The following is a 23,017-nucleotide window of genomic DNA, read 5'->3' on the forward strand; positions in this document are numbered from 1 at the left end:
GAGAAACAGAATCTGAAACAGGCTCCAGGCTCTGAGCTGACGGTCAGCACAGAGCCTGACGTGGGGCTCAAACCCACGAACCGTGAGATCATGACCTAAGCGAAAGTCGGATGCTTAACCGACTAAGCCACCCAGGCGCCCCTTATTTTTTAATTTTTAATTTTTATTTTTTTAAGTTTTTTTTTTTTAATGTTTTATTTCTGAGAGATTGAGAGAGAGAGAGAGCAGGGGAGGGGCAGAGAGAGAGGGAGACCCAGAATCAGAAACAGGCTCTAGGCTCTGAGCAGGCTGTCAGCACAGAGCCCGACACGAGGCTCAAACCCACGAACCGTGAGACCATGACCTGAACCGAAGTCAGATGCTTAACTGACTGAGCCACCCAGGTGCCCCCTGACTTGGTTTTTTAAAGGATCTCTCAGGAGTTTGGGTTGAGAATAAATGGTAGTGGGCAAAGCATGAAGCAGAGGCCCACTTCAGAGGCCAGTGTATTAAGAGGCAAAGGTGGAGGCTTTCACAGAGGAAGTGAGAGGAGGCAAGATTTTGAATGTATTTTGAACATAGGCCTAATAAGATTTGCTGACAGGTTTATTGGGAAGTGAGAGAGATTGAGAAGGGTCAGGGGTGATGCCATATTTTATGGCCTGAAAATCAGAAGCAGTAACTGATAGTGGGAAGACTGTGTGTTGAACTGTTTAAATGGGAGGAACATGAGGGGTTGATTTTCTGCATCGTAACTTTGAGATGCTTAGTAGGTTTCTCCATACCCTGAGTTAAGAAAGGAGATACTGGGAGGTAGTTGGAGATACATGCATAGAGTCAGCGGGAAAGAGAAATCATGCTGGATTTATCAGCAAGTTGGTACTTAATGCCTTGAAATTGGAGGAGATCAGCAAAGAGTAATAGACCCTGAGAAGAGAAGAGGCCTGGGCTCTGAATACCTGAGGCATTCCTGCAGTGCAGTGGTAAGCAGGGAGAACTCAGAGGAGGAGACTGAGAAGGAGCAGCCAATGAGTAGATTGAGGACCAGGAAGACGGTGTGTCCCAGAATCAAAGCGCAGTACATGACCACTTGTGTATTTTCTATGCTCACAGGCACTGCCTTCCCTTCCTGGGATGTCCTTCCTTCTCTGCCTCCCCCGTGTAATTCCTATGCATCATTTACATCTCACTCAGCTCTTACCTCCTCTGGGGAAGCATTTCTCAGATTCCCTCTCCATCCTTTCTCTGGGTTAGGTGCCCATCCTCCATAATCGCACATGTGTAATGGCTCTCTGTTTAACTCTTTGAAAGCTTGCTCTCCAGCGGCTTCCTGGATGTTAAAACTTCCTGAACTGTAAGTTCCTCAAAGCAAGACTAATCATTCTTTGCTACCCTGTAATGCCAAGTCCAGAATAAGTGCTGAATAAACTTTGACTGAATAAAGAAGTGCCCTCATCACACTGTACTGAGATTATGTGTTTCCTTTACAGATCCCTTCCACTAGACTGTGAATTCTGTTGTATGGGATCTGTCTGTTTAATTCTGTATCCTTCAACCTACAGCATAAATACACAGAATATGCTCCATATTCTGTTGAGATAAAAAATGGCTTTATGGTTAGTGTACCAATTTGATAACTATAAGTGAGTTATTAGTGAGCCTTGGGCAAGGCTCCAAATAAGGTAACACTGATACTGTAATCCTTTTTAGAAGAAGAAGCATTGCTGAGGGTTCTGACTTTCTCTCATTTTTGGCAGGCGATGGGTGGACTTGACCCAATCAGACATCTTTTGGAATACATCAGACACGGGCTGGGTGAAGGCAGCTTGGACCCTCTTCTCTGCCTGGCCTCATGGATCTTGCATTTTTGTGCATGAACTGCTCCGAGTTGATGCCAAGCTTATTCTGAATGTAAGAAACAAAAACATGGCTTATGTGTTAAGTGTAAATGAGATGAGTGGAATATAGGCATTGGGGATGCCTGGCTGGCTCAGTCAGTATAGCATGCAGCTCTTGATCTCAGGGTTGTGAGTTCAAGCACCACGTTAGGTGTAGAGATTTCTTAAATAAATAAAACTTCTTAAGAAAAGGAGTATAGGTTTTGAATTTGCAGGAGGAAAGGCATAAGTGAACACAAGTCCTCTTTGGTGCTGATATTAAACAAAATGGCTCCCAGGACCTTCTGTAATCTGACTCCTGACCACGTGCCTACCTTCAGTTATTGCTTGTCCTGTAACTAGATCCCTGGACAACACCATTTAATATCTCTAAACATTTGCATATTCTGTGTTTTCTGTATTGGGTGCCTCTCCCTCCACCACTTTCTTCCCTGTTCTCCTGTCAAAACCCTAGTTACTTTTAAAAACCTTGGGGAAATCCATAGTCTACTCCTCAATTCCATGTGCTATTATCCATGGTACTTAGTGTGAACATTTCACCCAGCACAAGTATCCTGATGACTCTTGCCCATTTTCTCTGGGTTTTCTCATAATTATTGACCCCAGTGAAGACACAGGGCATCTTCCTTCTGCCGTCTACATCCTAACCACTATTCATTCAAACATATGAGGGGCAATCTACCTGTGCTCTTTTCCTTGAGGTAAGCTGTGTCACCTGGTGGCTAATAGCACAGGCTGTGCCATCAGTCAGACCTGACCTCTGATCCTACATCTTCCATTTGCTAGCTGTGTGTCCTTGGGCAAATTATCTAACTTCCTTCCTTCAATTTCTTCATCTGTAAGAAAGAAAGGGATAATACAGTTCTATGGAGGATGAAACAATACTTGGCATTTGGCTTGGCACAGAGTGAGTTCTTAGCACATATTGATAATTATTGCCATTATCAAGCTCACTATCATCATTTTTCACTTAGGGCTTGATCAGCCAGTGTGCACCTTGTCCAACCTCTACTGCCTCTGGCCCTTACCTAATGTTTTAGTTCTCTATTGTAATAAGTTACCCCTAAATTTAGCAGCTTAAAACAAACATTTATTATCTCACAGCTTCTGGTGGTCAGGAGTCTGGGAGCAGCCTGACAGCTGGTTCTGAATCAGGGCCTCTCATGAGGTTGTAGTCAAGCTGTCAGCTAGGTATATCCATGCTCGTAGCACTGTTACTCCTGATAGCCCATAAATGGAAGCCACCGAGTCTCACCGGCAGATAAATAAATAAGCAAGATGTGATACATGCATACAATGGAATATTATTCAGCCTTTAGAAAGAAGGAATGACGCTTGAGGCACCTGGGTGGCTCAATCAATTCAGCTTCTGACTGGCTCAGATCATGATCTCATGGTTCATGAGTTTAAGTCCTGCATTGGGCTCTGTGCTGACAGCTCAGAGCCTAGAGCTTGCTTCAGATGTTGTGTCTCATTCTCTCTCTGCACCTCCCCAGTGCATACTGTCTCTTAAAAATAAACAAACATTAAAAAAAAAAGAGGAAGGAATGACACATGTTATATCATGGATGAATCTTGAAGACATTGTATTAAGTGAAATAAGTCAGCCACAAAAGTACGAATACTGTATGGTTCATTTATACTTGTATCTAGAGTAGCTAAACTCATGGGGACAGAAGGTAGAATGGTCAGGACCTGGGGAAGAGGAGAAATGGGGCATTATTGTGTAATGGGTACAGAGTTTCAGTTTGGGAAGATTTTTAAAGTTCTGGAGATGGATGGTTGTGATGGTTGCACAACAGTGTGAATATATTTAATACTATTAGACTGTACATTTTAAAATGGTTAAAATGATAAATTTTATGTGATGTGTATGTTACCATAATAAGAAAAAAACATCTGCAGTTACTGCAATTACCTTAAAACTTGACTGGGACTAGAGAATCTATTTTAAAACCCACTCATGTGGTTTTTAGAGGACTTTAGTTTCTCACTGGCTATTGACCAAAAGTTTCAGTTTCTGACTATATACACTGGAGTATACTCACAGCATGGTGGCCTGTTTTCCCAGAGCAAATGACTTAGGATGGGGAGAGAGAGGGATGGCACCCAAAACAGAAGCTGTAGTATTTGTATAATCTAATCTCGAAAGTAGCATCTGTCACCTCTGCTGAACGCTGTTGGTCACATGGACCAAACTTGGTTCAATGTGGGAAGGGTCCGCACAAGAGTGCAAATAGCAGGAAGTGAAGCCTTTGGAGCCACCTTGGAGGTTGGATGTCACATGTAGTTTTCAACTTCTCCGTTCTAGTAATGAGAGTATGAAGACCCAGTTCACCTGCTCCATCTCTACAAAGCCCCATTCTAGTACCTCTGATTTTTTGTTTAGACTCTCTCCAGTTTCCCAATCACCACCCTCTGCTGTGTTCCCACCATCTTCCGGCTGCTTGTACAGGAGGATCTGACCAGGTACAGCCCTAATGTTTGGTGCTTTGGGGACCTTTATATGTGAATATACAGCAGTATATGTACACATGCACACCTACCGTCTCGTACCACCTCTGTCTCTGTCTTGTCTCTGCCCTCTTTATTATCTCTGTCTCTGTCTCTCTCTCTCTCATATATATATATACACACATATACATATAAATGTGTATATATACACAGATATTTGTAAAATGTATATAGACACACACGTATATATACACATGTAAGTATATATGTGCACAGATGTATATATATATATATATCACAGATATATGTATGAACATTTATGTATACATACATTTATACATATATATGTGTAAAAATATGTATACATTTATGTGCATATATACACCCACACACCTGTGATTCTCTATGTATAGAATATATGTCTAGAATTTTATATAGTTCTGTGTTTCTCTGTCTCACACACACATACTCAAGCACATAAGCATCTATATCCTTTGCAGATGCCTCACATAAATGAAATTCTTGCCCATCCCCCACCCAGGAATTTGCATCCAGATGGAATTGGATAGATTTAAGATAGTCTGGAATTTTAGCACTTGAGATGGGCTGTCTCTCCATCATATACCCATAGGCTATTCCCGCGGCTACTTCTGTGAGGTTGGAGAAATTATTGGATAATTGTTAGCCACCTGTAGAATGGGGTTTGTGGCCAGGGCCTTTACTGAGGTAGGACTAGCAAGCCTGCCACGATAGATGTTCCATCCCTCAGCCCCATTAACCCCATTCAGTTGCCCTCTGAGCGAATGCCTTGTGTATCCCACAGAAGGTGACTGTGTGCCTATGGCTCCCATCCTGGGTGAAGCCAAAGCAATATCTGCTGGCAGGACAAGTCTAGTGCCAGGGTATGTGGAGGGAGACCTGTTACCCTTCTTACTGACTCTGATCTGCCTCCTCTCTTCTCTCCCAAATCATGGGGAGCTGTTCCCACCCTTGCCACATCTTCCCTCATCCTGTGTATCTGTCCACAAAGCACCTAAGAGGGAACTCTTGCATGATTCTCCTGGGGACTTCTCTAATGTAAGAATTCATCCCATTCATTGACCCATTGTGTATATCTCTGTATCTTGATTTTAACAGAAAGCAGACTCTGAATGGTTTGTTCAGGAACAATTTGGTTGAAAGATACTAGGTAATACTAATTATTAGTCAAACCAAGTTGATGCAAAGGGGAAAAAATAGTTGAAAATGTATTTGAAACCACTAGTTTTTCACATTTTGAATAATTTGTTAAATGGAGGGGTAGATTTGCAACATATTTAATATCTGTAAGAATTTTTGGCCCATTCTTCTGAATTTTCAGAGTCCTAGAAGGTTACTTTCTGCCTTTTAAATTTGTAATCAATTTACAACCAGATGGCTTTCCTAACCAATTTACTATCAGTTTGTTTTCAACAAAGTTATTTTGGCCAATTCACCATGTTATGCCAAAACCTGCTATATGAGGTTCTGATTTTCAGAATCAGACAGGATTGATTTTTTACAAGCTTATCTACCCATGAGGAACATGCCTGCAAAGCCAGAGAATAGGGTACTTGGAACAGATTATAAAGCCTTCATTGTACCTTCCAGTACCTTTAGATGTCTAGACCTGAGCCGCAGTACTGGAGGGTGAGGTGGGGGATAGGGGAATCCTGACATAGGTGGCCTTGTTTTCCAACTGAGAAAGGTACCAGTTTCAGAGCCTGAGGCACTGCTTGACGGGAGGAGAAGCCCTGAATCCTGACGTGAGAGAGAAATGGAAGAGCCAAGTGGGTCTGGAGCTGCACGAAGGCTATGGCCAGTCTGAAACAGTGAGTGCTGCTGGAGCCTGGCTTCCTGCCACAGGTCACCTCCACCGGGGCCCTCAGCCACTAGGTGGAGATGGCCGACCCACCGAGCCTCCTGCCTTCCAGATACCTGACAGGGACTCCCCTGCCCACTGAGAGAAGCTGATAACAAAATCCCATTATCTTTTCTTCCTTTTTGTTTAAAGACAATTTAAAGTGACTTCACAATGACACCACAGCCAGCAAACCAACTCTCATGGCCAAGGGTGCTGTTTGTGTCCACTAGGACAGCCTACCTCTGTTTCTGGTCAGCGCCCAGGATCTTAGACAGTATTCCCCACAGCCACCTGGGCAGCAGAGATTGGTGGTCAATTGAGTCTTTTGGCTTAGCGACACATTTGATTCTTTATGTGTGAGTGCCCAGTAGCCATTCAATAAATCTTTGTTGACTATGGAAAGAATAGAAGGATGGAAGGGATGAGGAAGAGACAGAAAGGAAGACAGGGAGGAATAGGAGAGAAGGGAGAAGAGTTAGAAGGCAAAGTAGGAGAAAAGATGGGTACCAGGAAGGAAGCTAAGGGAATAAGTCTCCTCCTTATTGATACTACTTTCTCTCCAGGTTGTAATCTGTGCCAATCCAAAAGGCATGAAAATCAAATCTGGATCCATGGGGAAAGCGTCCCCACCTTACGATGTGCAGGTAGGCAGCTTCCCATAACTGTTGTTGAGGCGTGGTTCAATGAGGAGAACAAAATGCATGTTCTGGGTTAGCGGCAGCAGGCTTAGCTGGCAGAGTGGCCCTGCTGTGCAGATATCCAGACACTGCCTTATGATCTCTCTGCCAGATTGTGGATGATGAGGGCAACATCCTGCCTCCGGGAGAAGAGGGAAATGTTGCTGTCCGAGTCAGGCCCACCCGGCCCTTCTGTTTCTTCAGTTGCTATTTGGTAAGTGGCAGGGAATCACCATTTTCACAATGATTTCTATGTGCCGAGCATTGTGTTCCAAGATTTATCAACACCTGTTTGTTTAACCCTTGCAATAACTGCATGAGGTAGGTTGGTATTATTATTAAGAGGTTAGAATGATAAAGTGGCATCTTCAATTTCAAGCAACTAGCATGTGCAGGACATGGATTTGAACATGGGTATGTCTGAGAGTGTAAATTTATAACACTGGGGAGACCCCATAATTTCAATGATGAGAAAATTGTGGTTCAAGAAAAAGGAAGGGATTTCCCAAGAGTCAAACTGCAATTTGTGTCAAGAGCCCAATTTTCAGGATTCTTTTTGTCTTGAGTCTTGTGTAGACAGGGGTTTGCTGGCAGGGCTTGTGCCTAAGAATTCTAGTCTAAGTTTCTATGATAATCCAGTAATTACCTCTCCCTTGTGCCCACTTTTGTTGGTGTTTGTGACTGGCTTTCTTTTTGCCAGACTCTTCTCTATAAAGCTCTGTTGACATGGTTCTCAACCTTGGCTGCACATTAGAAACACCTTGGAAGCCTCATAACACTATTGATACCCAAGCCCCACTCAGTGAGATCAAACTTTTTGAGGATGTAGATCAGCTCCCCTCGTGATTCAAATGTGCAGCCAAGGTTGAGAACCATGGCTTTATTAGGAATTCCATCTGGGGTGTATGCAAAGCCATCAGTCAGCTATAACACTGGAAGGAACAGATAAAAATCAGTCCATTTGTTTTTAGAGTGGTGTATATGTATTTTAGTGGCTTTTCTGTGACTACAAGAGAAATAGTCTTTGGTGGTATTTCATTTAAAATCACAGAAACTTACCTACCAGAATAAATTTTTAAAAAGCCCCCAAACAATAAAATAGTAATACACGAAACAGAGATAATTTAAATTTTTAATGTATTTCTCTAATCGTTTTTGTAAGCAATAGCAAATCCTTGACTTTTCTGAATAATTTATTCATTCATTATTTATTGCATGGCTACTTCATGCCACTAAATATCCAACAGTGGGCAGGAAAGACAAGACCCTGGTCCTCACAGAGCTCACATGCAGGACCTTTTTGGGTCTGTGATCATCCCATTGAGAGAGTCAAGTAATTTGTAAAGTTACTTGCTGCCTAAGAATCTTTACCTTTTTCAACTTTTTCTTTCTAGCACCAACTGTTAGTTTTCTTCTTGAGTCCTTTTTAACTAAGGAAGAAAAAGTTAAATCTCAGAAAGAAGTGGTCTGCCATGTCAGCTTGGTCAGAAATAAAAGTTTGATATATCGATAGCTAAGTTTTAGCAGATTCATCTATTTAATTGGTCATTTGTTTCATCCCTGTGCTGATACCATGTTTTCCAGGAAAACATTTCCAAAGTCTTACTATCTAGTAGAGTAAAGCTCTCTCTTCTTCAGCTTCTTTAGACATGTTTTACCTACTCTTAGCTCTTTGCTCTCTCATATACATTGTAGAATCAACTTGTCAAATTCCATGGGAAATGTTTGTTAGTTTCTAATGTATGTCATTACAGCTCTAGATCAATTTGGGAGAGAATTAACATATTTATGAAATTCAGTCTTTCTGTCTTTCCATTTACTTATATATCTTCTTTAACATTCTGTAGTGTTTTTCTCCATATACTTCTTTCAGGTTTTGTGTGAGATTTATTTTTAGGTATTGACAGTTTAGCTTTATTCTTTATTTTCAGAATGCTCTGTTTAAATTGAGGCATAATTTACATACAGTAAAATGTATGTAATCTATGTTATGTGTACAGGTCAATAACTTTTGACAAATGTATACACTTATGTAACTACCACCACAATCAAGATATAGAACATTTTTATCACCCCAGAAAATTCCCTTTGCCCTTTTGCAGTCAGTTCCCAAGCCATAGGCAATTGCTAAATTATTTGTTGCTAATAGAATAATTTTGCCTATCTTTTTAAAATTTTCTTTTTTACTGTTTATTTATTTTTGTGAAAGAGTGTGAGCAGGGGAGAGGCAGAGAGAGAGGGAGGCACAGAATCTAAAGCAGGCTCCAGGCCCTGAGCTGTCAGTGCAGAACTCGATGCGGGGCCCAAACCCATATGTCATGAGATCATAACCTAGGCAGAAGTCGAATGCTTAACCGACTGAGCCACCTAAGCGCCTTGCCCTTTTTTTTTTTTTAAAAGAACTGTATATCATTGGAATCATAAAGTACTAATTTTTGTGTGTCTGGTTCCTTTCACTCAGCATAATGTTTTTGAGATTTAGATAGATAGTTGCATACAACAGTAATTTGTTTATTTTCTTGTTGAGTAGTAGCTTCTTTAAATCTTTGAAAATCAGAGTTTGATTTTTAGTTTTCCTTTTTCCTCTACCCTTGCTTTTTGGCCACACCGTCTCTTTGTACCTTCAGTGATTCCTGAGTACAAAGAGTGTTCTTTTATCCAAAAAACCAAAACCAACAACAAAACAAATCAACACAAACAAACAAAAAAACCCCCAGAGCCAGTGACCCTTTGACCACCCTCCTGTGTTCCAACTATACTACCTTGGACCCTATTAAAAATGGTAGTGAGGGGCTGTCCTTAATCATTTCCTGACATTTCCCTTCCATTTAAAAGAGAGAAAATGCACACATTTCATAGCTCCTTGTCCAGTGGTAAATTCTGGCCAACTTGGTCTTTGGGAACTTCTAGACTTCCTTTTAGGAGTCCCTGCTCTCCAGCATGGGGCTGCTAAGGCCATAACTGGCTTTAGTGGCTGTGCTGAGATGGTCCTTCACAGACTTATTTTGTCTTCCAGGACAATCCTGAGAAGACAGAGGCTTCAGAACGAGGGGACTTTTACATCACAGGGGACCGAGCCCACAGGGACAAGGATGGCTACTTTTGGTTCCTGGGAAGAAATGATGATGTGATCACTTCCTCAAGGTAAAGCTGTCTACCCTTTCCATCTCTCTTTGAAGGTTGGTGCGGGCGGGTGGGTTACTTGGAAGAGTTTGCTTTTCTCTTCCAGCTACCGGATTGGGCCTGTTGAAGTGGAAAGTGCCCTTGCCGAGCACCCAGCTGTTCTGGAGGCTGCTGTGGTCAGCAGCCCGGACCCCATCAGAGGGGAGGTAACTAGTCCATCCAAGAACATTTCCTCCTGGTTCTGTACCTGTTAGCACCCAGCAGAGTAAGAGAGAAGTTCCCCCATATCTCCCCTGCCAACTCCAGATATTACAAAGTCTGAAATGCCACCATCAGGCACATATTCTTTTTGGCTAAGTATTACCCTCATGTCTTTAGAGACATACTCTCAGGCAGACCTATGTGTTTTTCACTGACTGTAAATCCAACATAGTCCTACAGTATCGTGTAATTACCTTATGAAAGTTAGTGCAAAATCAGCCTCTGTTCTTAGAAGCATCAGGGCCAGAAGAGTGATTCTCGTCTGGGCCCTAGACTAGTCACAGCTGCATCATTTTGTTTAAAATTTAAATTTCTATGGGGTGCCTGGATAGCTCAGTCAGTTAAGAATCCAAGTTCAGCTCAAGTCATGATCTGGTGGTCTGTAAGTTCAAGTCCCACGTCAGGCTCTGTGCTGCTTCAGATTCTGTGTCTTACTCCCTCCCTGCCCCTCTCCCACTCATGCTTTGTCTTTCTATCCCTCTCAAAAGTAAATAAACATTAAAAAATGTTTAATACAAATTTTTAAACCTCAAGTCAGTCTTGCTGAATCAGAGTGATTGGGGATGCAGCCCAAGACATCTTCATTTTAACCAGAAGCCCCTATCCAGGTGATCCTGAAGCCCATTAATCTTTGAGGCCTGGGGCACCTGGGTGGCTCAGTTGGTTAAGCATCTGACTTCTGATTTCAGCTCAGGTCATGATCTCATGGTTCATGAGATTGGCCAGAGTCGGCCCCTGTGCTGTCAGCACAGAGCCTACTTGGGATTCTCTGTCTCCATCTCTCTCTGCCCCTCCCCCATCTTAAATTATATTAATTAACATAAAAAAACCTTTGAAGCCATTAATTTAGAATAAGGAGGTCGGAGTCCTATGTATGTATTAGAGAAATCATACCTGGAAAAGTAAATCTAATTTTGTATGCCACAAATTAACTGGGGTTTTGACAAATGGCTGTGTGCACAGTTAATCCTCATATAGTACTCAGAACAGGCTGACATTTAGAAAGTACTCAATAAATGGTGGCTTTAACAGTCAGAGAAAGCCCTTCCTAATAACCAGATGTTTGAACGTGAAATAGTAGTGAGATACCTGCCTTTGGGAAGTATGCAAGGAAGGTGAACTTACCACCTAACATTGTTGACTGAGCTATATGCTGGGGTGGATAAGCAACCTACTGGCCTTTGAACTCTTCCATTCCTGTCAGAAACCATGTCCCGTTGTGCCTGAATTCAGGGCTTCTCCTCCTTGGCAGGAAGAAGCCTGTAAAGAAAGACTCAGGCAGAAACAACTGAGGTGCATTTTGTCCCTGGCATGGAAGCTGTGCAGGAAAACCTTTGCTGATTGCAAACAGTCACATATGCAGGCTCAAAAAGACCTACCTCCCCTTGGGAATGGTCAGCATTTTCCCCATTCCCGCCCCTCTGAGCCATTGCCTTTCCAGGCAGGTTACCTTTCCAGTCAGGAAGACCTGGAAGTAATGGACCCCAAGGAGTTTGTGAAGCTCTTCACTCCAAAGTATTTCTATTGAAAGGGAAGTGCATTGACTGCTAATGGTGTCGTTTCAGGAAAGGAGAGCAGTTTGGGCAATAGGTAGGATCCTGGAATCATTCCACAAAAGCCAGTGCTTCCAATAGTTGTTCCTGGAAAGGAGGCAACAGGGAAAAAAAAAAATGGTGTCATCCATGTTGCTGGCTGACTTCAAGGAGCTGGTAGGATTTCATGCTGGGCTGGCAAGGCTAGGTTAGGAGAAAAGAGTTGGTATACAGGGCCTGATTCTTTGTGGTTTGGGGGGTTTTGTGTTGTTTTGTTTTGTTTCTGCCAGGTAGTGAAGGCCTTTATAGTCCTTTCTCCAACTTACTCCTCTCAAGATCCAGAGGAACTAACTCATGAGCTCCAAAAGCACGTGAAGAGGGTGACTGCTCCTTACAAGTACCCCAGGAAGGTAAACATCAGGGGTTCTAGGACATGATGACCTGGGAAATCACCTGAGTGCACACTATGTGGGCTCTCTCAGGGTCAGGTGCTGGGGGATGAAGATACAAATAACTCTAGATGCTGCTTCAGCCTTTTCTCCCTGTTTCTGCACTGGGCTCACCTCAAACCACATTTTGTTCCTACCCTAAAAAGTGGCATAAACCAGATTTGGGGGGGATGGTGCTGAATCGCTGCTAGCAAGGTCATAAGCCCCAGGCCCTAGCCATTTTGGTCTTTGCCATTTGGAGAAAACTATGAATCATGGAGATTTTCCAGTGAAGTGGCAGAAGGTCTTTCTGGGAAATAATGATTTCAAAATGTTTTTGTTTTATGGCTACTAGGTGGCCTTTGTTTCAGAACTGCCCAAGACGGTTTCTGGGAAGATCCAAAGAAGTAAATTGAGAAGCCAAGAGTGGAAGGAGACAAGAGGCAGCCCCCTAAAGGTCCCATAGGCCTCTGAAGCTTCTAAGAGGAACTGGTGCGATCACTGGTTAGTCCTTCCACCTTACAACATCAGAGGCTTTCCGTCCAAATGGGCATCTCCAAAATCATTGGAGGACCCTGGAAGGAGAGCAGAAGAACATCACTAACTCAGAGTGCACATCCACTGACAGTCTACATTCTAGACTGGCACATTCTATTTGATGGCTTGACTTCCCCTTCCTCTGTCTGAAGACATTCTCAGCAGCTGCCCACTGGTCTTACTGCCATCTGGCTCTCTGAAGGACAGGTCATCACAGAGTCAGGGCACCTGTGATCTCATTCACTGCCCGTGGGAGTATAACTACTCGATGCTTTTGATAAATCCATTTTGTAATTATATCCAGGGCCGTGAAAAGTTCATCACATCCTTTAGCTCAGAAATTCTGTGTTTGGCAATCACTACAAAAGAAAGGAATCAGGGGTGCCTGGGTGGCTCGGTTAAGCATCCAACTCTTGGTTTCACTAGGTCATGATCTCACTATTCATGAGATAGAGACCCGTGCTGGGCTCTGCGCTGACTGCTCAAAGCCCACTTTGTTGATTGTTGCCTTCACTGTGTAGAAACTTTTAATTTTTATTTATTTATTATTTTTTAAATGTTTGTTTATTTTTGATAGAGATGTAGCATGAGTGGGGAAGGGGGAGAGGGAGACACACACACACAGAATCCAAGGCAGGATCCAGACTCTGAGCTGTCAACACAGAGCCTGATGCAGGGCTCGAACTCCTGAACCATAAGATCATGACCTGACCCAGAGTTGGACACTTAACCCACTGAGCCACCCAGGTACCCGAGAAGCCTTTTAATTTGATGAAGTCCCAGTAGTTTATTTTTGCTTTTGTTTTCTTTGCCTCTAGAGACATATCTAGAAAAAAGTTTCTGTGGCCAGTGTAAAGAAATTACTGCCTGTGTTCTCTTCTAGGATATTTGTGGTTTCACGTCTCACATTTAGGTCTTTAATCCATTTTGAATTTCTTTTTGTGCATGCTGTGAGAAAATAGTATCTTTGTTCACCCACTTAACTTCTCCCTGGCTGGGGGGCTCAACTCTACTGAGGCTTAGCTCTTAAGTCATTTATTTGAAAAGCTTTCTCTGATGTTAAGGATCTTTTGGGGGGGTATACCAGGACACCCCCTAACAATATAGTGGCAGAAATAATAGAGATAGTGAGTGGGCTGGGCTTGATGGTCTTCAGTCAGACAATGGGTGTGTAGATTTTTTCCTCTTGCTCCTGATACCCAGACCCACTATGTCCACCCTCTCTGCCTCACCCTAAGGACTGTATATACCCCGGGACAGATTCTTTATCTTTTTATTCCTTCTCACACATCATTTTCAGGCACTAAAATGTTTAGTCTAACAATCTAAATCTAAACTTAACCAGCTTAAAGCTGCTCCTACTTCTGCAGCCCAGCCTTACCCAGGGTGCGTGTGGTGTTTTTTCTTACTTCTGCAATCTTTGTTTTTCTTCATAGACATTATTCATTCACAGTAATGTTTACTGAGTACCTACTGTGTGCTACATACTGTTATAAGTTCTCAAGCTAAATCACCTCCAAAACAGGCAAAGATTTCTTCCCTCATACACTTTAGATTCTAATGGAAGGAGACAGAGGCAAAAAAATATGCATAAGTAAATTCTTTAACATGTTAGGAAGTATTGAGTACTAAGGAAAAAGTAGTCCCACATAAAGGGGATGGAAGGTGGAACCATTTTGGAGGTGGATTACCATTTGGAGTAGGTGATGAAGGTAAGCTTCACTGAGAAGGTAAGGAAAATCTGTGTCAAAGATTTGAAGGAGGAGAAGGGGTTATCCATAGACATGTGGGGGAAAGTGGTCTGAAAAGAAACAGCAAAGTCAATGGTCCTGGGCAGGGTGTGCCAGTGGATCTGAATGGGCAGCGAGTATGTGGTAAATGGGCAGGATATCAAACCACAGAGGACAGAAATGTGAGTGAAAGCCATGCAGGAACTTGGATAATGTGGTAAATACTTGCAAGTTTCTTTTGCATGAAATTGGGATTCAGTGGTGGGCACTGAGCAGAGCTGTGACATGATTTGACCTCTGACCACCCTTAACAGAATCTAAAATGAACTGAATCATTTTCCGTACTTTTAGCTGTCTCGACTCCAAACTGGAAGAGATCTCTCTTAATCATCTTTGTGTCCATCTGAGGGAAGCAGTCAATAAATATTTGTTGACTAATAGCCAAACCAGATATTTCCAGGGGGGAATTGTATTCCATGGCTTATCTAGAGGAACCTGCCTCAGAACATCCCAACCACACAGGTCTGGGGGTTCTCTCGCCCCTTTTTCAGGGAAGAAGAATTACTTTTTCTTGAATTTCCTTCTATTTGTGAGGCCTCAACTGCTGTTCCAGGATCACAACCCTCACCCCCCAGATCTCTTGCATCCAGGTGATCAACAAGAAAGATCAATCACTCCCAAACCCTCTCTGTCCATGCAGGTGTGTGAATTCAAGTCCAAAGACTATTCTCCAAGTCTCCCATTCTATTCTAGTTTTGCTATAATTTACGGTTTCCTATATGAGAATCTATTTTTTAAGAAAAACTTTTACTTGTTTACTCTTTGAAAAAGGAAATGTAGCTGGTATGAAGGGATGCAAGAGCACCTGGCTCTGGGGTCCCAAGCAGAGCAGATTTGGCCACTCAGCACTGACAAAATTCAAAGGCAGAGAGGCAAGTGGTGACAAATAAGAAAGGAATGTATTTCAGTGAGGTCAACATGGGGAAGACAGCAGACTAGCATCTCAGACACTGTCTCCAAAGTGTTGAAAATATTTCCAGGCTTTTGTAAGGAAAATATAGGACAAAGATTGGTGAGTATAGGCAGCAGGGCAGTAAAGGTCAGGTGGGGTCTTTGCCTTGGGGTCAGTCCCCCAGGTCTTGCTAAATCAGAGCAGTCATTTTTGCTTGAGGCAGTAGTTTCATTTCTAGCAAGGGACGCTTTGTCCACAGGGTCATTAACCTGAGTTAGGTAACTTTGAAAGAAGTTTATCAGTTAGCAAGTACAGAGGGTCAAAGTGGAGATGGTTGAAGTCCTCTTTCATAAATAAAACTTTAATTTGAATGAATTAATAAAAAAGCTCACTTGGACCCATTTTGAAGTCAAACTAGCTTCCCTCTCCAGGAGAACTAAGGTAACCAGTTTATAGTGCTCCCTACCAGAGGTATTCTAAATATTTTATTGTGGCCAGGTGCTTGATATGCACTAAAAGTTCAATCCTCACTCATCTAAATGGTTTTCTAGGACTATCCCTCATTTACAAATGAGAATGAGACATGGGCAAGAGTAACAGCTTCTTCAAGAGCACACAATGCAGTGGGAGTGGAAGCCAAATTCAAATCCAGACAGACTCAGGTCCTCAGTCCTTAACCATATATAGCTCCTCTATATGTATTGTTCATATACAGCTGAGCTCTACCGTCATGGATTAATGTTCCTAACCACTGGGGCTGAAGAACCAGAGGGAAGAGGAGGTAACTGGTGTGGGACAAAGCACAAATCCAGACTTCAGAAGACAGATGTTTAATCCAGACTTCAGAAGAGAGATGTATAAGGCAGGGAGAGTAGCAGGGAGCAGGAATGGATTTTTTCTTTGACTTTGTGTTACTGATCCCAAACTATGATATGGAAACCCCTGAGGTTCCTGGGACTCTTTCAGGGTAATCTGTGAAATTAAAACTATTTCAAAATAAAACTAAGACAAACTGGAATCCTTGTGCACACTGGTGGGTATGTAAAAGGCAAAGTAGGGGTGCCTGGGTGGCTCAGTCGGTTAAGCGTCCAACTTCGGCTCAGGTCATGATGTCATGTTCGTGGGTTCAAGCCCCATGTCTGTCTCTGTGCTGACAGCCAGCTCAGAGCCTGGAGCCTGTTTCAGATTCTGTGTCTGCCTCTCTCTCTGACCCTCCCCTGCTTACGCTGACTCTCTCTCTCAGAAATAAATAAAATATTTTTTTAAAAAGGCAAAGCTTCTATGAAAAACACTATGGCAGCTCCTCAAAACTATTTAAAATAGAATAACTATATGGGACACCCATGTGGCTCAGTCCGTTATGCATCTGACTCTTGATATTAGCTCAGGTCATGATCCCAGGGTCATAAGATCAAGCCCCACATTGAGCTCTGCACTGGGCGTGGAATCGGCATGAGAATCTGTCTCTCCCACTCCCTCGGCCCCTCTCCCAACCTGTGCACTCACTGTCTCTCTGCCTCTCTAAGAAAAATTAATTAATTAAATCAAATAGAATTACTAGCAGTTTCACTCTTGGGTATATACGCCAAAGAATGAAAAGCAGAGTCTTGCTTAGGAAACTCAGCAACTCTATCAAACATAATAACATTTGTATCATAGGAGTCTCAGAAAAAGAAGAGAGAGAAAAGGGGGCAGAAAATTTGTGTGAGGATATCATAGCTGAGAACTTCCCTATTCTGGAGAAGGAACAGACATCCAAATCCAGGAGGCACAAACTCTGATCAAAATAAACAAACGCAGCCCAACAGCAAGACATATTGTAATTAATTTTGCAAAATATAGTGATAAAGGAAAAATCCTAGAAGCAGTAAGACAAAAGAGTCCCTAACTTATAAGCGAAGACCCATAAGGCTAGCTGCAGATCTCTCAAAAGAAACTTGGTAAGCCAGAAGAGACTGACATGATATATTTAATGTCTTGAATTGGAAAAATCTGCAGTCAAGAATTCTCTATCCAGCAAGGTTATTCAGAATAGAGGGAGAAATCAAAAGTTTCCCAGATGAACAAAATCTAAAGGATTTCATGACCACAAACCCAGCCCTGAAAGAATTACTAAAGGGGGATTCTTTGAGTGGAAAGGAAAGATCAGAGAAGACAAAGACAAGAAAGGAACAGAGAAAATCTCTGGGAAAAAAGCAAGTAATTAAATGGCAATAAGTATATATCAACCAGTAATTGCTGTGGATATAAATGAACTAAGTGCCCCAATCAAAGGACATAGTCCACCAGAATGGATAAAAAAACAAGACCCATCTATATGCTGCCTACAATAGACTCAATTTATTTTATTTTATAGTTTATAGTTTATAGTTTATTTCATTTTATTTTATAGTTTATTGTAATTTGGTTTACATATAACACCCAGTGCTCATCCCAACAAGTCCCCTCCTTCATGCTCTCCTCCCGTTTGCCCCTCTCCCCCACACCCACCAATCCTCAGTTTGATCTCAGGATTTAAGAGTCTCTTATGGTTTGCCTCTTATGGGATTCTCCTGTATACCTTGGGTAAATTCCTAGCAGTACTATTGCTGGGCCATAGGGGAGTTTTATTGTTAATTTTTTGAGGAGCCTCCACACTGTTTTCCAGAGGGGCTGCACCAGTTTACATTCCCACCAGCAGTGTAGGAGGGTGCCTGTTTCTCCACATCCTCGCCAGCACCTATAGTCTCCTGATTTGTTCATTTTAGCCACTCGGACTGGCATGAGTGTGGTTTTGATTTGTGTTTCCCTAATGATGAGTGACGCTGAGCATCGTTTCATGTGTCTGTTGGCCATCTGAATGTCCTCTTTGGAGAAGTGTCTGTTCATGTCTTCCGCCCATTTCTTCACTGGATTATTTGTTTTTTGGGTGTGGAGTTTGGTGAGTTCCTTATAGATTTTGGATACTAGCCCTTTATCTGATATGTCCTTTGCAACTGTCTTTTCCCATTTCGTTGGTTGCTTATTAGTTTTATTGTTTCCTTTGCCGTGCAGAAGCTTTTTATCTTGATGAGGTCCCCATAGTTCATTTTGCTCTTCATTCCCTTGCCTTTGGAGATCCATTGAGTAAGAAATTACTGCGGTTGAGGTCAGAGAGGCTGTTTCTTGCTTTCTCCTCTAGGATTTTGATGGTTTCCTCAAAAGACTCAATTTAGACCTAATGACACCTGCAGATGAAAGTGAGGGGATGTAGAAACATTTATCATGCAAGTGGATAACAAAAGAAAGCTAGAGTAGCCTTACTTATATGAGAGAAACCAGATTTTAAACCAAAGACTATAACAAGAGCTAAAGAAGGGAACTATATCTTAACATAGGGGACTATCCAGTAAGAAGATGTAACGGTTGTAAATATTGATACACCTAATATGAAGAACCAAAATATATAAAACACTTAATAACAAACATAAAGTAACTCATTGATAATAATACAATACTAGTAGGGGACTTTAACACCACTTTAAAGTAATGGAAAGATCGCCTAAGTAGAGGAACGACAAGGAAACAATGACTTTGAATGACACGCTGGACCAGGTGGACTTAACAGATATATTCAGAACATTCCATCCTAAAGCAGTAAAATACACATTCATCTCAGGGCACATGGGAAATTCTCCATACTGGGTCACAAATCAGCCCTCAACAGGTACAAAAAGATTGAGATCATACCATGCATATTTTCTGACCACAACATTGTGAAACTATAAGTCAACCACAAGAAAAAATTTGGAATAACCACAAATACATGAAGTTTAAACAACATGCTACTAAACAAAGAATGTGTCAACCAGGAAATCAAAGAAGAAATTTAAAAAATACATGGAAAAAAGTGAAAATGAAAAGCCTGGTCTTTAAAAAAAATTTAATGTTTTACTTATTTCTGAGAGAGAGAGAGAGCATGAGTAGGGGAGGGTCAGAAAAAGAGGGGGAGATATAGAATCTGAAGTAGGCTCAAGGCTCTGAGCTAGCTGTCAGCACAGAGCCCGATGCGGGGCTCAAACCCACGAACTGTGAGATCATGACCTAAGCCGAAGTCAGATGCCCAACCGACTGAGCCAACCAACTAAGCCTGGTCTTGAAGAGATTTGTGCACCCATGCTGATAACAGGATTATTCACAATAGCCAGAAGGTAGGAACAATGGATGAATGGATAAACAAAATACAGTATATCCATATGGAGGAATGTTGTTTAGCCTTTTAAAAAATGAAATTCTGTTGTATGCTATAACAAGGATGAACCTTGAAGATAATTGTGTTAAGTGAAATAAGCCACTCACAGAAAGACAAATGCTGTGTGTTTCCATTTATAGGAGGTTCTTGGAGCAGTCAGATTCATAGAGACGGAAATTAGAAGCTGGTTGCCAGCTACTGGGATGAGGGGGAACTGGGGAGTTCTTGCATAATGGGGACAGAGTTTCAGTGTAGAAAGATGAGAAGGTTCTGTAGATGGATTGTGGTGATTGCTGTATAACAATGTAGATGGTCTTAATGCCACTAAAGTGTACACTTAAAAATGGTTAAAATGATAAATTTTATGGTATATATATTTGACCATAATAAAAAAGAAAAACAAAAATAGATAGAGAGAGTGGGAAACAAACAAATGTAAGAGAACATTTGCCTTTTTCACTCTCATGCTCTCACAAGGACAGCGGTTATTTCAGAGGCTACATGGCAGGTGACTGTGCAACTAAGTGACAGATACAAATAAAAATTAACTGTCCTCTATTAAGGATAGTATGAAAGAGATTTGCAGAAATGTAAAATGAAGCCCCTCTTTCTTTCTTTTATTTTTTAAAGATAGTATACTTAACCTCTTTATTAAAACATTTTATTTGTGGTGAAATAGAATGATTTGTTACTGTTATTATTAAAAGAACACACACTTGAAAATGTCTTTTTTAATTTCTAGTAGAGTAAATATTGATTCATAGAACCCATAGAAATAATAGCTCATTGAAGTGTATGCGGGGGTTGAGATCAAAAAGTCTACTAAGCATCAACGTGACAATTCTAAGGCGGGGAATTTATTCTACGTGTGTCTGGCGACCCATTCTGATCAGCAGGTCTTCTCTTTCTTCAGGCTGGCACGTGACTTCCAGACCCAACCCTGTGTTGGGCGAGCAGTGGGAATGAAATAATGTGGAACTTCAACGAACTGAGTGAACTCAGCCAGCAGGCAGCCAATGTCCTATGGGGCACATGCAGCCTGTGCATGGCGACTGTGTACCATGGTGCTGTTCAAAGTGCCTGAGTGGTGGCTGGTGACCCTGGAGTGCATACAAGCAAGTTGGTAATTGATCACCTGGTCTGGTTACCCTCTCCCTTGTGAAGGAAGCTGATGGCAGAGACCTTGAACCACCCCTCCCAAAAGATGTCCCCTCCACATAGCATGCTGTGTCCCCTCATAGGAAAAACCACTCTTTTTCTAATTATTTAAGTAAGCTATGCAGCAAGCACTGTGCTAGAGGTTGCTAATACAGAGTAAACAAAACATGGCCAATGTACCATGGGCCTTAAAGATCTTTGGAGAAAGATACCCATCTAACTATTAATTGCACACATAATTATTTAATCACAGTTGTGATAAGTGGCATGAGAATTTTGTAAGTACTTACTAAAAAAGAAGTTGGGAAACTATGACCTATCAGCCAAATCTGGTCCACAGATTGTTTCTGTAAATAAAGTTCTATTGGAACACAGACATGCTCTATTTACATATTGTCTGTAGCTGCTTTTGCACCACAATGGCAGACTTGAGTATTTGGGACAGACAGCATATGGCCCACAGGACCAAAAATATTTTCTGTTTGGCCCAAAAATATTTTCTGTTTGGCCCTTTGCACAAAAATGTTGTCATTCCCTATCATAAAAGGAGACCTGAGCTGACTTAACTGAGAGGGTCACTGAAGTCTCAGTGATATTTTGTATGAGATCCGCGGGATACGAGGGATTCAACCAGGAGAAGAGACAGAGAGGGGTGCCTCAAGCAGAGGGAACAGCACAGAGAGGAAAGAAGCTTGCAAATTATGAGAAAACCTGAAAGGATGTCTGTGTATTTGAGGACAGCAAGGAGAAACTAGTGGCAAGTGATGCTGCACAGATGGGCATGACCCTGGGTGCCATGGGGAGGATTCTGCATCCTTATCCAGTGAGGAATGGAAAAGCATGGATAGATTGAATGACTAGATCATGTTCTGTTTTTAAAAGATCACGCTGGATGGTGCACAGAGATGGGATGAAGGTGGGCAGGAGTGGGTGTGAGAACCCTGGACAGGAGACAAGGCATGATGGTGGCTTGAAGCTTAGGAGAGGTGGTTGAGACAGAGAGATAAGTAAGTGGATTTAAGAGGTAATTAGGAAATTGATAACACCTTTTTTTATGTTTTATTTATTTTTGTGAGAGAGAAACAGAGTATGAGAAGGGGAGGGGCAGAGAGAGGGAGAGGCACAGAATCCTGAAGCTGGCTCCAGGCTCCATACTGTCAGCACAGAGCCCAACACGGGGCTAGTACCCATAAACCGTGAGATCATCACGGGAGCCCAAGTTGGACGCTTAACCAACTGAGCTATCCAGGCGCTCTGAGAAAACCTATTTGATGAATGACATAAGGTAGTGAAAGAAAGCCAGGGAGATGGAGAAGTCACAGACACTCAGGCAGCTGGATAGATGCTTCAGGCTTTCACTGAAGTGAAGACAATAGGGAGAAACAGCTATTGGGGTGTTGCGATAAGATGACAGGTTCAGTTTGGTAACTGGTTAGGTTTATTCCTAGGTATTTTATGGTTTTTGGTGCAATTGTGAATGGGATCAGTTTCTTGACTTCTCCTTCTGGTGCTTCATTATTGGTGTATAAAAATGCAACTAATTTCTTTATATTGATTTTCTACCCCGTGACTTTGCTGAATTCATGGATCAGTTCTAGCATACTTTTGGTAGAGTCTTTCAGGTTTTCCATGTAGTGTTTCATGTTGTTTATGAAAAGTGAAAGTTTGACATCATCTTTGCCAATTCTGATACCTTTTATTTCCTTTTGTTGTCTGACGGCTGATGCTAGGACTTCCAGCACTATGTTACACAACAATGGTGAGACTGGACATCCCAGTCATGTTCCTGATCTCAGGAGGAAAACTCTCAGTTTTTCCCCGTTGAGGATTCTATTAGCAGTGGGCTTTTCAAAAATGGCTTTTATGATGTTTACATATGTACCTTCTTACCCGACTTTCTTGAGAATTTTTATTAAGAAAACGTTTTGTCAAATGCTTTTTCTGCATCTACTGACAGGATCATATGCTTCTTTTCGTTCGTTACTGTGATGTATGACATTAATTGATTTGCAAATATTGAACTGTCTCTGTATCCCAGGAATGATTCCCACTTGAGCGTGGTGAATAGTTTTTTTTGTATGCTTGTATGCTGTCGAATTCGATTTGCTAGTGTCTTGTTGAGAATTTATGCATCCATATTATCAGGGATATTGGCCTGTAGTTCTCTCTCTCTCTCTCTTTTTTTTTTTTTNGGAA

General features: G+C 41.9%; 2 protein-coding genes across 2 annotated transcripts in view; both read left to right on the forward strand.

The window, feature by feature from the left end:
* LOC144218274 (acyl-coenzyme A synthetase ACSM5, mitochondrial) overlaps nt 1–21,197 on the forward strand; it is a gene marked incomplete at its 5' end in the record, with an annotated part of 24,887 nt that extends 3,690 nt beyond the window's left edge. Inside the window, 10 exons of the mRNA XM_077748129.1 lie at nt 1,737–1,890; nt 4,267–4,346; nt 6,058–6,181; nt 6,777–6,857; nt 7,003–7,104; nt 9,907–10,034; nt 10,120–10,219; nt 12,097–12,216; nt 12,590–12,738; nt 20,577–21,197. Of these exons, the coding sequence (XP_077604255.1) occupies nt 1,737–1,890; nt 4,267–4,346; nt 6,058–6,181; nt 6,777–6,857; nt 7,003–7,104; nt 9,907–10,034; nt 10,120–10,219; nt 12,097–12,216; nt 12,590–12,700 (1,000 nt within the window). The remainder of the gene's footprint in view (nt 1–1,736; nt 1,891–4,266; nt 4,347–6,057; nt 6,182–6,776; nt 6,858–7,002; nt 7,105–9,906; nt 10,035–10,119; nt 10,220–12,096; nt 12,217–12,589; nt 12,739–20,576) is intronic.
* LOC144218275 (acyl-coenzyme A synthetase ACSM1, mitochondrial-like) overlaps nt 20,733–23,017 on the forward strand; it is a 41,732-nt gene continuing 39,447 nt past the window's right edge. The window contains exon 1 of the mRNA XM_077748130.1: nt 20,733–20,786. The gene's annotated coding sequence lies outside the window, so the exon portion shown is untranslated. The remainder of the gene's footprint in view (nt 20,787–23,017) is intronic.

The sequence above is a fragment of the Crocuta crocuta genome, unplaced genomic scaffold (genome assembly GCF_008692635.1).
Source record: "Crocuta crocuta isolate KB4526 unplaced genomic scaffold, BGI_CrCroc_1.0 scaffold1125, whole genome shotgun sequence".
In the NCBI taxonomy this organism is placed as follows: Eukaryota; Metazoa; Chordata; class Mammalia; order Carnivora; family Hyaenidae; genus Crocuta; species Crocuta crocuta.